Source organism: Salvelinus fontinalis, chromosome 15, assembly GCF_029448725.1.
Source record: "Salvelinus fontinalis isolate EN_2023a chromosome 15, ASM2944872v1, whole genome shotgun sequence".
NCBI lineage: Eukaryota > Metazoa > Chordata > Actinopteri > Salmoniformes > Salmonidae > Salvelinus > Salvelinus fontinalis.
Window position 1 is genome coordinate 5072631 of NC_074679.1, and position 15921 is coordinate 5088551.

At 41.4% G+C, this 15921-nt stretch overlaps 1 protein-coding gene across 1 annotated transcript in view; it reads right to left on the reverse strand.

Moving 5' to 3' along the window:
- Window positions 1–257: 257 nt before the first annotated feature.
- Window positions 258–15921, reverse strand: part of LOC129811299 (deubiquitinase DESI2-like) — a 28330-nt gene continuing 12666 nt past the window's right edge. The window contains exons 2-5 of the mRNA XM_055862494.1: window positions 12199–12271; window positions 9042–9135; window positions 3016–3157; window positions 258–2791 (exon numbers count right to left, since the gene is read on the reverse strand). Coding sequence (XP_055718469.1) covers window positions 2540–2791; window positions 3016–3157; window positions 9042–9135; window positions 12199–12271 — 561 coding nt within the window. The 3' untranslated portion in view covers window positions 258–2539. The remainder of the gene's footprint in view (window positions 2792–3015; window positions 3158–9041; window positions 9136–12198; window positions 12272–15921) is intronic.

The window sequence follows — 15921 nt, forward strand, 5'->3', positions numbered from 1 at the left end:
ATATGCATGTGTACAACACTGCCCCTCAGTGTCATTCAAAACGTACTTTTTGATGTTTAATTTTGACTTTATTTTTTACACTTTTATCTTTGACCATCATTCTATCCCTAGCCCAGCAACTCCACTCCCACTTGCCTAGTTAAATAAAAGGTTAAATAAAATAGATTAATAGTTCGATTTTCCTCCCATTCAATGTGGTTTACATCAGACTCTGTGTGGCCTTATTGTATGCAATGCAACAGGACAGGAAAAAAATATTGGTGTTATTCTTGTATCTTTATTCCATTACCATTCTTAAAATTGTGGCATCGTCTTTCAATTCATGGAAAAGCACATTACCAATTGAGGTTAAAATTGACACAATAGAAAAAGTTATCGGACTGTTCTTCTCGGTAGAAAGTGTCAACAAATGATTTCAATGGTAAAGCATGGAATACTGACCTTTACAGAACACATTTCAAATCCATGGGTTCAATTCACTGACCTCTATAGAACCCCTTTCAAATCCATGGGTTCAATTCACTGACCTCTATAGAACCCATTTCAAATCCATGGGTTCAATTCACTGACCTCTATAGAACCCATTTCAAATCCATGGGTTCAATTCACTGACCTCTATAGAACCCATTTCAAATCCATGGGTTCAATTCACTGACCTCTATAGAACCCATTTCAAATCCATGGGTTCAATTCACTGACCTCTATAGAACCCATTTCAAATCCATGGGTTCAATTCACTGACCTCTATAAAACCCATTTCAACAAGAAGAAAAAAAATCTTCCTGATAATGCCAACAACAAAAAAAGGAGTTACGCATTAAAAAATAAATACAAATATAGATTATTTAAAAATATAAGTATAAACAAATAAATAGTTTTTCCCCCACCCAGTTGTCATGGAGATGATGTATGGTAATGAGACACCTGTGTAACAACCACAGGTCATGTGATTTCCTTCCTGAGAGGGGGATGGGGTACAGAAGGGTGGAGGCAGACAGACAGACAGTAAATCAAGGAGAAGAGAAAGGACAATATTATTCTCCAGAAATATGTATGGAATACAATGGAGTGGGTTTTACAAGGCAATACTATTGAATTTACAAGAGCAGCATTATAAACGCATGAACAGAAAAGGGTGAATAACATGTATCCTCATGTCTGTCTCGTCTGGAAACAGTATTATTTATGTTTTTTTTAAATGGAATAGTAGTCAGTGTAGTACACTAGTCCAGGATTTGACTGGTAGGACCACTTCCCCCTTGTTTCAGGAAGCACATGTGTAAATCAGACTCATTCAGAGACATTTCCACATCAATTCAAAAGACATTTAGAAAAAAGAAAAAAAAACTTTTCCTTCACACAATGCTCCCACTGTAAGCCAGCCCCGACACACCAACTCAATCACTCTGTGGAATCAGCCGGGAAGGCAGTAGGGAAGGCCGCTGGGAGTGTCAACCAAGGCCTGCGATTCAACAGTTACTATGAGTTTCATCATGAAAGATTTCCATGGAAGAACGAGTGTAAATGCAACTTTCAGAGTCCTCTGACAGTGTTATTCATGATAGTGGTAAATTGGCAAATTACATGGGGTTGCAGACACCATCTTGTTAAACAATGCACGAGACCATGCTATGGACAAATAACACCCTAATATAAATATTCATATGATAAAATTAATATGATCAGAGATTAAATTTAGATGTCTTCACTTCTTGTCGAATCCATTGTTTTCACTTAAGAATGTCGTTTTAAGGTCCTATTTCAAAACAACCCACAGGTAGTTACTCCTAAACAGAGAATATATATATCGCCGTATTGGGTTCTGCTCCTTCAACTTCTAAAAAACAGCCAGCATATTAACTTACCCCTAACACATCAACAAAACAAACATCGCTGATGATTACAACTGAAGGCCAAGTAAAGGGAGTTATTGAACCTCTTGAAACTAGCAGAGAGTAACATCCTGCTAAATGCCACAATACCAGTAGTCTTAGACTGAGAGATACTTAGTCGGCATCCCAAAATTGGCATAGGGTGCATCTCTGTGGTGTCAGATATCTAGTCTACAGAAGAAGCTGCTCTGGAAGGAGAGCATCAGGGATGAAGGCTGACAAAGGTTTACAAATTCCTGGAAAAAGACAAATACTAGAAAGTACCCCAGCCCTCTGGTCAATCTGAGAGAGCCATGCCATGCTCTGAGTTAGTTTGTCAACACCTATAACAAATCCTTCAGAATATTTCTACCGTACTCTAACAAGGGAGAAAACCAGAGAAAGGATCCAAGGGGATTTTGCAGGTCCCCTGGCCCCGGCGGCTTCATGAGTTAGTACTAGCAGGCTAACTAATCATCCGTCCCCCGTCTCTGTTCTCAGGGGTGGTACTATGAGGTCAGGTGGTTATTCAGTCAGGCCCACAGATATTATATCACTACATCCCCTGCAGGGGTGAGCTGGTGACCTTCTGGTCCAGAGTTCAGAGGTCAAAGGTCATTGAAAGAGAGTCCTATTGGCTATTCTCTTCAGACCCTACAGTTATTGGTTCAGACTCGTGTATGGCGACAGCTGTGTGAGGATCCGCTGCCCGCCCCGGCGGTCCCGGAGGCTGAGTTGGGGTCGTCGTCGCTGGACTCCCCGGCCTCCCGCTCCTCCTTGTGGAGACCCATGCTGATGTGGCTCTGGAGGGCAGCGGGGGTCAGCCACTCCTTAGGGAGGCAGGTCTGGAGAAAGGGCACGCAGGAACTGAAATAGGCCAGGCGGTTCACCCAGCGAGGGATCTCACGCCCACACAACAGCTGGAATAGAACGAGTACAACAAAAAAATAATAATACTCCACCAAAAAATGTATTTTATATTCAATAGGCATTACTCCTTTATAAAAAATAAATGGTTGTATTGCTCTTATAAAATTATCCAGTTATCAAGTTATTCGACAATAACGTAGATATATTTCAGATACTGTACGTGTGATCAAACAAACAAACGTTGAATAATTGCATGAATGTTTCTTCTACTGACCTCAGACAGCGAGGATGAGAAGTGGTTGCAGTTCTTGTGCATTAGATGGTAGGAGTTGCCCTTAAAATCTGTCCCCAGGTCCTCCATTATTTTATCCATATCTTCCTCTGCAAAGTCTGTTGTGCCCAAAGCGATAGCCTCCCTGTGTAGAATGAAGAAAACAAAGCTGATATGGACATACCAAAACTTGGAAAAAACGGTGCTGGGTGTAACGGGGAATTATTTTATTAATTCCTCTCCTGTATTTTAAGTACTGAGGATCCTACCTATAAGTACTGAGGATCCTACCTATAAGTACTGAGGATCCTACCTATAAGTACTGAGGATCCTACCTATAAGTACTGAGGATCCTACCTATAGGTACTGAGGATCCTACCTATAAGTACTGAGGATCCTACCTATAGGTACAGAGGATCCTACCTATAAGTACTGAGGTTCCTACCTATAAGTACTGAGGATCCTACCTATAAGTACTGAGGATCCTACCTATAACAAGTCTACCAGTGTTGAATGTTATGGTTAAAGTTTGGCTCCATTCTGTGTCTGGGACACACTGATAATGTATCTGTCACACTGTGTGATTCTGTAGCAGCTGATGTTGTGACTTCCTACAAGCGTCTCAGTCTGGTGTTTAGAGAACATTTAGTGCCATCTGATTAATATATACAGTGCCTTCAGAAAGTATTCATACCCCTTGACTTATTCCATATTGTGTTATAGCCTGAATGTAATATGTTCTCACCCCTCTACGCACAATACTCCATAATGACAAGGTAAAAACATGTTTTAAAAAAAAACATTTTTGCAAATTTACTGAAAATGAAATGCAGAAATATCTAATTTACATAAATATTCACACCCCTGAGTTAGAATCACCTTTGACAGTGATTACAGCTGTGAGGATTTCTGGGTAAGTCTCTAAGAGCTGTGAGGCTTTCTGGGTAAGTCTCTAAGAACTTTGCACACATTGATTCTACAATATTTGCCCATTATTATTTTCAAAATCATCGCTAGACAACCCTTTTCAAGTCTTGCCATAGATTTTCAAGCAGATTTAAGTCAAAGCTGTAACTTGGCCACTCAGGAACATTCACTGTCTTCTTGGTAAACAACTCCGGTGTAGATGTGTCCTTGTGTTTTAGGTTATTGTCCTGCTGAAAGGTGAATTAATCTCCCAGTGACTGGTGGAAAGCAGACTGAACCAGGTTTTCCTCGAAGGATTTTGCCTGTGCTTAGCTCTATTCCGTTTATTTTTTATCCTGAAACACTCCCCAGTCCTTAACGATTACAAACATACCCATAACATGATGCAACATGATGCAGCCACCAATATGGAGAGTGGTACTCAGTAATGTGTTTGTATTGGATTTACCCCAAACATCACACTTTGTATTCAGGACAAAAAGTGAATTGCTTTGCCACATTTTCTTCAGTTTTACTTTAGTGCCTTGTTGGAAACAGGATGCATGTTTTGGAATATTTGTATTCTGTACAGACTTCCTAATTTTCACTCTGTCATTTAGGTTAGTATTGTGGAGTAACTACAATGTTGTTGATCCATCGTCAGTTTTCTCCTATCACAGCCATTCAACTCTGTAACTGTTTTAAAGTCACCACTGGCCTCATGGTGAAATCCCTGAGAAGTTTCTTTCCTCTCCGGCAACTGAGTTCGGAAGGACGCCTGTATCTTTGTAGTGACTGGGTGTTTTGATACATCATCCAAAGTGTCATTAATAACTTCACCATGCTCAAAGGCATATTCAATGTCTGCTTTTTTTTATGTTGACCCATCTACCAATAGATTACCAATAGATTACCTTCTTTGGGAGGCATTGGAAAACCTCCCTGGTCTTTGTGGTTGAATCTGTGTTTGAAATTCACTGCTCGACTGAGGGACCTTAGAGATAATTGTATGTGTTGGGTACATGATACTCAACGTTTCCTTATGTCCATCATGAGGTTGCTACAAACTAGCCGATGAATGAAAGTTTACAACGTAGGTGCACCGATCGAGAGAAATTTGAGTAATCAAGGTGACAGACATTGACATATTCAATAACTCCTTGCACAATCTTACCTGCATCTAGCTCATCTAGGGTGTAATCATTACTCCAAACTGTTGCAAACGAGAGTTTCTAATGGACAAATTCAGGTGTTTTTCAACAGAATCGGCAGAACGAATACACTCCTGATCACACGCAAACACAGTTCACTTTTTTTGCAGCCACATACAAACAGCATGATCCTGTTGTTCGTTGTATTCCTTCTAGCATCGACACACTCTCCTCCTCTCACCTTTTCCCATCGATTGTGGACTTCAGTGCACAACACATCAGCTTTCTGTGACCAGGTGCAAAAAAATAAAAACTTTCCAAGCCAAACCTTCATATCATAACCACTAACCGCTACATACAGCGTACATCGTTGTCACCATATTAATGTCACGGTCAACATAGTTACAAGAACTAACATGTTAGTAAACCCGCTACAATCATGCTGTACAGTGTAGAGTTGCCACGGTAATATCACGGTACCAAAAATGATACTGATGATACCAACGTTTTAGAATAGCGTAGTACCGTTTCATATGATACTACCGACTTTTTCAGCCCTGTCGATCTAAAGAACCTGCTAGGACCTGTTATAAAGTGTTTATAAAGTCTGTTGTGTTTATAGATTCAGTTGAATTGAAGCGAACAGCCACTAGTCTCTTGTATGAGCAGGTCCAATAATATCCACTTCACTTTTATACTCATATCACGTGTGGCGGCTGTACTCATCCAGCGACATCCCCTACCAGCACCTGCTCTCGGTTCCGCTCTTCACATCCCCTACCAGGCCTCACTCACCTCTCTGTCCGCTATTCACATCCCCTTACAGCCCTCACTCACCTGCTTCTCTCTGAGTCTGCTCTACCTCTGTCAGTTTAAAAAAACATATATCATTTGGTGGTAATGGTGAGCGGGGATGCAGACCAAGACCCTGTTGAGTTGTCTGTTGTTAGACGACGTTACATTGGAGCAGAGCGCAAAGCTAGCAACGTTGATACATTTGTATAATTTAATCGCCTGTTAAAACCAAGAACCAGTCTGAGTAGACTTTGCAAGTTTACCGTCATGTAGCCTCTTGAGTGTCGGGTGGGGGGGTGGGTGTGGAATACAGCTTATCGGCAGGCATGTTTGCAGCTTTACAGCAAAGAAAACTACTTGTCTCTAGCCTAAACGGTTAAAAATATGACCCATATTACCGAAGGTGGCTTTACAAAAAAATGATGTTGGGATTCGAGTGCATATTATATAGTTATTGGTTTGATAACAAACAACGTTGTTCAGTCATGTTACCTAGCAACATGGTAACAAACAACGTTGTTCAGTCATGTTACCTAGCAACATGGTAACAAACAATGTTGTTTGATTGGCCCAGGAGGAACGAGAAAAGATTTGCTTCTCGTGAGATGTGCTTCAAATGGTTGGGTTCATATAGGCCCAATGGTGTAAAGTACTTATTAAGTTAAAAAAAACTTTCAAGTACTACTTAAGTCGTTTTTTGTGGTATCTGTACTTTACTTAAATATTTTTGATAACTTTTACTTCACTACATTCCTAAAGAAAATTATGTACTTTTTACTCCATACATTTTCCCTGACACCCAAAATTACCCAAAAGGTCTAATTTACACACTTATCAAGAGAACATCCCTGGTCGTCCCTACTGCCTCTGGTCTGGAGGACTCACTAAACACGTGCTTCGTTTGTAAAGGATGTCTGAGTGTTGGAATGTGCCCCTATCTGTAAATAAGAAAATGTGTCTGTCTGCTTTGCTTAAAATAAGGAATTAGAAATTATTTATACTTGTAATTTTTGATACTTAAGTGAAAGTCACCCAGTAAAATACTACTTGAGTAAAAGTCTAAAAGTATTTGGTTTTACTTAATTATATTATATATATATAAAAGTACAAGTATAAATCATTTCTAATTCCTTATTTATACTTAAGTAAAACCAAATACTTGTAGACTTTTACTCAAGTAGTATTTTACTGGGTGACTTTCACTTTAACTTGAGTCATTTTCTATTAAGGTATCTTTACTTTTAAAATATGACTATTGGGTACTTTTCCCACCACTGTATAGGCCTAATGTAAGCATAAACTATACTGAACAAAAATATAAAAACACAACAAGCAACACTTTCAACATTTTTACTGAGTTACAATTGATATGAGGAAATCAGTCAATTTAATGATCTAATTTAAATGAGTGACGGCAGGCACTAATCTACGGATTTCACATGACTTGGCTCATTGCGTTCTAGCGAGCCGGGTCGTGGGCCTGCAGGCTGACCGCGGGTCGTCAGGTGAAAGGTGCTTCCGGGTTAAGCGGGCGGCTGCTGAGAAGCGCGGTTTGGCGGGTCATATTTTTGAGGATGCATGACTCGACTTTCGCCTCCGGAGCCCGTTGGGGAGTTGCAGCAATGAGACAAGATCATACTTGGGGAGAAAAAAGGGGTAAAAAAAGAAACAAACAAAATGGTCCTCAGAATTGGCCTCAGGATCTCTTCACGGTATTTCTGTGCATTCAAATTGCCATTGATAAAACGCAATTGATTTCGTTGTCTGTAGTTTATGCCTGCCCTTACCATAACCCCACCGCCACCATGGGCCACTCTGCTCACAACATTGACATCAGCAAATCGCTCGCCCACACGATTCCATACACGTGGTCCGTGGTTGTAAATCTGCTCTGACGTACTACCAAATTCTCTTAAACGACGTAGAGAAATTAACATTCAAAATACCGCAAAAATGCAAATTTAAAGCGTTTAAAACCAAAATATGGTCACTATGCCAGGGTTATCCCAAAATAAGATTGTCGCTGCGCCACATTACCAACTTGGCTGCGCCACTATGTAACGATTTCAGAGCAAGTGAAACAGTAACTTCGATTGTTGTGAATTGCGCAACAAGCCAGTCATACATTCAGAGCGTTATGTTCCTCAATTAATTCAGTGCATTTCAGCAGTAGGCCTAGTCTATCTCGATCTGTCCAATCATACAAACTTGTAACCGCAATTAAACAAAAGGCAAATGACCGAAGTTGCTAAGCTTACTAGATAACCTCCAACGAATGACAGAATATCTCCTATTTGTCAAAATCAAGTTGATGATTATACAGATAGCAGATCAGATAAAGGGGAGATGGAGAGTGGAAATAGTTTAAATATCAAGATATCTTAACTGGCACCAACTCTGTTAAAAACAAGTATTCATATCTACTCCCATACGGTTTGTTGATCACACATTCTCTACCGAAGCTCTCATAGGGGCAGCAATACGAGACAGCGCAGAGAAGCGGGTGAAATGTTAAAAGCAGTATTTTTTTACATGGATTGGCAAGAGACGTGCTTTGATAATGCAACCTATGGATTACAGAATACAGTTAGTAATTTATGCGAGACAGGAGTCAGAATTTAGCGATTGGGATGATAGAAAAATAGCCTAGACTCTATAGAAGGCTATTACGTGAGTCAATAGATACATAATACTCTTGATTTAGGTTACATTGTTGCTAGCTAAATGTTTCTGATCAGTGATCGATGAGCAAACAAATACACTTGCTACCACTTCCACTTGTCCAGCCAGAGATCAATTAACCAAATATACACTTGTATAACATGTCAGCAAAATGTTCTGATTGGCCAAATGTATAAGCAAACTAGAATAATGAACAATTTTATTTTAGAAATCTGGCTTTTTTTCCGGGTTTGAGCTCATTTAATTTCTGTGATGTCAGACCAGGCCTGGGCTCGGGCTTCAGCTCACCGGACTTGGATCGGACCCGGGATCGAATGTTCAGTTCTGATGACATCTCTTAATAAACTGCATTCTGAGCTTCTGTTGTGAAACAGCGGCCATTGACCACTTCTTTATGTGACTAGGCACTTTGTAGAACCCTGTGTGTGTGTGTGTGTGTGTGTGTGTGTGTGTGTGTGTGTGTGTGTGTGTTTGTCTGTGATAATGTAAACTCACTTGAATTTGAAGGTCTCTCCTAATTCAGGGGTGTTTCCAGGGTTTATTTCAAATATACCACTAAATGGGTACGGATGACCTCCATACGCAAACTCTGTAATAAAGACGAGAAGAAAGGAACACATTGAACATCGGTGATGTATCGTCGCTCACATTACAGGTGAGGAATGAAAAGAGAAAAAGAAATGCTGTCACCATCTCGCCTTCCAACAAAGGAACTGTGTAGCAAGCTGAAAGTGAGAAGATACTGTGTGTGGTGAAAATATATAATGTGGTGTGAGAAGATACCGTGTGAAGATATCATGTGGTGTGAGAAGATATCATGTGATGTGAGAAGATATCATGTGGTGTGAGAAGATACCGTGAGAAGATATCATGTGGTGTGAGAAGATACCGTGTGAAGATATCATGTGGTGTGAGAAGATACTGTGTGAAGATATCATGTGGTGTGAGAAGATACCGTGAGAAGATATCATGTGGTGTGAGAAGATACTGTGAGAAGATATCATGTGGTGTGAGAAGATACCGTGAGAAGATATCATGTGGTGTGAGAAGATACCGTGAGAAGATATCATGTGGTGTGAGAAGATACCGTGTGAAGATATCATGTGGTGTGAGAAGATATCGTGTGGTGAGAAGATATCGTGTGGTGAGAAGATATCGTGTGGTGTGAGAAGATATCATGTGGTGTGAGAAGATACCGTGAGAAGATATCATGTGGTGGGAGAAGATATCGTGAGAAGATACCGTGTGGTGTGAGAAGATATCATGTGGTGTGAGAAGATATCGTGTGGTGTGAGAAGATATCATGTGGTGAGAAGATATCGTGTGGTGTGAGAAGATATCGTGTGGTGGGAGAAGATATCGTGTGGTGGGAGAAGATATCGTGTGGTGTGAGAATATATTGTGTGGAGTTCGATCAATGTGTCATCCTAGCTGATAGATTGTTAAGTAGACATGAGGAGCCTATTATAACTCAGATAACACAGAAAAACATCCTCATATAAAAAAAACAATGAATTACCCTGTGAAAGTTACGCGATCTTCCGCGTTACTTCTGGGTCATGTCCCCTAATCTTTTGAATGGGCTTGACAATTATATCATCAAATTCGAGAAAATGCAGTCGTGGCCAAAAGTTTTGAGAATGACACAAATATAAATTTTCATAAAGTCTGCTGCCTCAGTTTGTATGATGGCAATTTGCATATACTCCAGAATGTTATGAAGAGTTATCAGATGAATTGCAATTAATTGCAAAGTCCCTCTTTGCCATGCAAATGAACTGAATCCCCCCAAAATATTTCCACTGCATTTCAGCCCTGCTACAAAAGGACCAGCTGACATGTCAGTGATTCTCTCATTAACACAGGTGTGAGTGTTGACGAGGACAAGGCTGGAGATCACTCTGTCATGCTGATTGGGTTCGAATAACAGATTGTTCTTCCTCTGTCAATCATGGTTACCTGCAAGGAAACATGTGCCGTCATCATTGCTTTGCACAAAAAGGGCTTCACAGGCAAGGATATTGCTGCCAGTAAGATTGCACCTAAATCAACCATCTATCGGATCATCAAGAACTTCAAGGAGAGCGGTTCAATTGTTGTTAAGAAGGCTTCAGGGCGCCCAAGAAAGTCCAGCAAGCGCCAGGACGTCTCCTAAAGTTGATTCAGCTGCGGGATCGGGGCACCACCAGTACAGAGCTTGCTCAGGAATGGCAGCAGGCAGGTGTGAGTGCATCTGCACGCACAGTGAGGCAAAGACTTTTGGAGGATGGCCTGGTGTCAAGAAGGGCAGCAAAGAAGCCACTTCTCTCCAGGAAAAACATCAGGGACAGACTGATATTCTGCAAAAGGTACAGGGATTGGACTGCTGAGGACTGGGGTAAAGTCATTTTCTCTGATGAATCCCCTTTCCGATTGTTTGGGGCATCCGGAAAAAAGCTTGTCCGGAGAAGACAAGGTGAGCGCTACCATCAGTCCTGTGTCATGCCAACAGTAAAGCATCCTGAGACCATTCATCTGTGGGGTTGCTTCTCAGCCAAGGGAGTGGGCTCACTCACAATTTTGCCTAAGAACACAGCCATGAATAAAGAATGGTACCAAAACATCCTCCGAGAGCAACTTCTCCCAACCATCCAGGAACAGTTTGGTGACGAACAATGCCTTTTCCAGCATGATGGAGCACCTTGCCATAAGGCAAAAGTGATAACTAAGTGGCTCGGCGAACAAAACATCGATATTTTGGGTCCATTGCCAGGAAACTCCCCAGACCTTAATCCCATTGAGAATTTGTGGTCAATCCTCAAGAGACGGGTGGACAAACAAAACCCCACAAATTCTGACAAACTCCAAGCATTAATTATGCAAGAATGGGCTGCCATCAGTCAGGATGTGGCCCAGAAGTTAATTGACAGCATGCCAGAGCGGATTGCAGAGGTCTTGAAAAAGAAGGGTCAACACTGCAAATATTGACTCTTTGCATCAACTTCATGTAATTGTCAATAAAAGCCTTTGACTCGTATGAAATGCTTGTAATTATACTTCAGTATTCCATAGTAACATCTGACAAAAATATCTAAAGACACTGAAGCAGCAAACTTTGTGGAAATAATATTTGTGTCATTCTATAAACTTTTGGCCACGACTGTACACAAAAATCACATGTGCATTTATGGGTATATTTACCTCTGCCAGATGTCTTTCATGAAGTGTTTGCGCTGAAGAACATTGCTCTACGTTTTTGCCCATTGAAGACTATTTAAAAAGCCTACAAAAGTTTTTTTTTAAACTACAAGGCTACTTCCTGGAAAATTACATGTCACTTTTATAGGTTTTTTTTTTTTTAAGTGTATGATGTAGCAGCCACCTTATCTTCTAGGTACAGCCTGTGACTGAGGGCATTATGAATAAGACCCATCTGTCTGTCTGTCTGTCTGTCTGTGGGTTGATGCTAAAACTCTCTCTCTCCACACATTATGATTCAATGGTGAGTAACTCAGGAGAAAAGAACAACAAAATGACAGAATCTCAATGGGATAGAAGCTGTGGAGAGACATTCCACATCGAACATTCCATTTAGCCAACAGCTCACTGACTGAATGAGTGAGTGAGTGAATGGCTGGATGAATGAAAAAGTAGTGAAGGTCTTCCTCTGTACCTCGGCCATAGATCTCAATGCCTGAGTGGTAGACTCCAACACCCAGAGTGGAAGTGTATTCGTTGATCCAGTACTAGAGAGAGAGAGAGAGAGAGAGCGAGAGAGCGAGAGAGAGAGAGATATTCAACAGTTAGATGTCCTGGAACGGTTGGAATGCCATTTTCTCCCCCCTTCAAATCATCCTCCTTAAACTGAAATATGAGAGTGAGTTTGCGTGTTTAAAAAAAAATTATTGTACGTTTTGGATTTTGAATTTCAAATCCTGAAATTTAAAATGCACAGTCAAATTGTAATCAAGGTGTTAATAGAAGCATGTCTGACCACCAAGTACATGTTCACAGAAGCACGGGGAAAGTTAAGGGATGCTACTCATAATTTCCTCTACACATGCGGTGGCGGTAACACTCCTATTCCCTACCCACCCTTACAGAAACCCTCTCTTCCCAATCAGGGGCCTGTAATAAGGCTAATCAAGTGACTCAGATTAGAAGTGCTGTTTTCAGTTTAGCCTTTTAGATCAGAGTTAATATGGTTACATGGGACAGGGAAGACCTGATCCGAGATCAACTTTATACATATGGACCCTGACCTTTGGTAATACCCCCATCACCACAGATCCTATCTCCTCCCACAAAAATCAAATACATTTTTATTTGTCGTGCTTCGTAAACAAAACAGGTGTAGACTAACAGTGAACTGCTTACTTTTCCAACAACGCAGAGAGAAAAATTGAAAAATTACAGAAAAATAATAACACATGGAATAAATACATAATTAGTACCAGAAAATAACATGGCTATATACACCGGGGTACCAGGTAATAACATGGCTATATACCCGGGGTACCAGATAATAACATGGCTATATACCCGGGGTACCAGATAATAACATGGCTATATACCCGGGGTACCAGATAATAACATGGCTATATACCTGCGGTACCAGATAATAACATGGCTATATACCCGGGGTACCAGATAATAACATGGCTATATACCCGGGGTACCAGATAATAACATGGCTATATACCTGCGGTACCAGATAATAACATGGCTATATACCCGGGGTACCAGATAATAACATGGCTATATACCCGGGGTACCAGATAATAACATGGCTATATACCCGGGGTACCAGATAATAACATGGCTATATACCTGCGGTACCAGATAATAACATGGCTATATACCTGCGGTACCAGATAATAACATGGCTATATACCCGGGGTACCAGATAATAACATGGCTATATACCCGGGGTACCAGATAATAACATGGCTATATACCTGCGGTACCAGGTAATAACATGGCTATATACCTGCGGTACCAGGTAATAACATGGCTATATACCCGGGGTACCAGATAATAACATGGCTATATAGCCGGGGTACCAGATAATAACATGGCTATATACCCGGGGTACCAGATAATAACATGGCTATATACCTGCGGTACCAGGTAATAACATGGCTATATACCTGCGGTACCAGGTAATAACATGGCTATATACCCGGGGTACCAGATAATAACATGGCTATATAGCCGGGGTACCAGATAATAACATGGCTATATACCCGGGGTACCAGATAATAACATGGCTATATACCCGGGGTACCAGGTAATAACATGGCTATATACCCGGGGTACCAGATAATAACATGGCTATATACCCGGGGTACCAGATAATAACATGGCTATATACCCGGGGTACCAGGTAATAACATGGCTATATACCCGGGGTACCAGGTAATACCATGGCTATATACCCGGGGTACCAGGTAATAACATGGCTATATACCCGGGGTACCAGGTAATAACATGGCTATATACCCGGGGTACCAGGTAATAACATGATTATATACCCGGGGTACCAGGTAATAACATGGCTATATACCCGGGGTACCAGATAATAACATGGCTATATACCCGGGGTACCAGATAATAACATGGCTATATACCCGGGGTACCAGGTAATAACATGGCTATATACCCGGGGTACCAGGTAATACCATGGCTATATACCCGGGGTACCAGGTAATAACATGGCTATATACCCGGGGTACCAGGTAATAACATGGCTATATACCCGGGGTACCAGGTAATAACATGATTATATACCCGGGGTACCAGGTAATGACATGGCTATATACCCGGGGTACCAGGTAATAACATGGCTATATACCCGGGGTACCAGGTAATAACATGATTATATACCCGGGGTACCAGGTAATGACATGGCTATATACCCGGGGTACCAGGTAATAACATGGCTATATAGCCGGGGTACCAGATAATAACATGGCTATATACCTGCGGTACCAGGTAATAATATGGCTATATACCTGCTGTACCAGGTAATAACATGGCTATATACCTGCCGTACCAGGTAATAACATGGCTATATACCTGCGGTACCAGGTAATAACATGGCTATATACCCGGGGTACCAGATAATAACATGGCTATATACCTGCGGTACCAGGTAATAACATGGCTATATACCCGGGGTACCAGGTAATAACATGGCTATATACCCGGGGTACCAGGTAATAACATGGCTATATACCCGGGGTACCAGGTAATAACATGGCTATATACCCGGGGTACCAGGTAATAACATGATTATATACCCGGGGTACCAGGTAATAACATGATTATATACCCGGGGTACCAGGTAATGACATGGCTATATACCCGGGGTACCAGGTAATAACATGGCTATTTAGCCGGGGTACCAGGTAATAACATGGCTATATAGCCGGGGTACCAGGTAATAACATGGCTATATAGCCGGGGTACCAGATAATAACATGGCTATATACCCGGGGTACCAGATAATAACATGGCTATATACCCGGGGTACCAGGTAATAACATGGCTATATACCCGGGGTACCAGATAATAACATGGCTATATACCCGGGGTACCAGATAATAACATGGCTATATACCCGGGGTACCAGGTAATAACATGGCTATATACCCGGGGTACCAGGTAATACCATGGCTATATACCCGGGGTACCAGGTAATAACATGGCTATATACCCGGGGTACCAGGTAATAACATGGCTATATACCCGGGGTACCAGGTAATAACATGATTATATACCCGGGGTACCAGGTAATAACATGGCTATATACCCGGGGTACCAGATAATAACATGGCTATATACCCGGGGTACCAGATAATAACATGGCTATATACCCGGGGTACCAGGTAATAACATGGCTATATACCCGGGGTACCAGGTAATACCATGGCTATATACCCGGGGTACCAGGTAATAACATGGCTATATACCCGGGGTACCAGGTAATAACATGGCTATATACCCGGGGTACCAGGTAATAACATGATTATATACCCGGGGTACCAGGTAATGACATGGCTATATACCCGGGGTACCAGGTAATAACATGGCTATATACCCGGGGTACCAGGTAATAACATGATTATATACCCGGGGTACCAGGTAATGACATGGCTATATACCCGGGGTACCAGGTAATAACATGGCTATATAGCCGGGGTACCAGATAATAACATGGCTATATACCTGCGGTACCAGGTAATAATATGGCTATATACCTGCTGTACCAGGTAATAACATGGCTATATACCTGCCGTACCAGGTAATAACATGGCTATATACCTGCGGTACCAGGTAATAACATGGCTATATACCCGGGGTACCAGATAATAACATGGCTATATACCTGCGG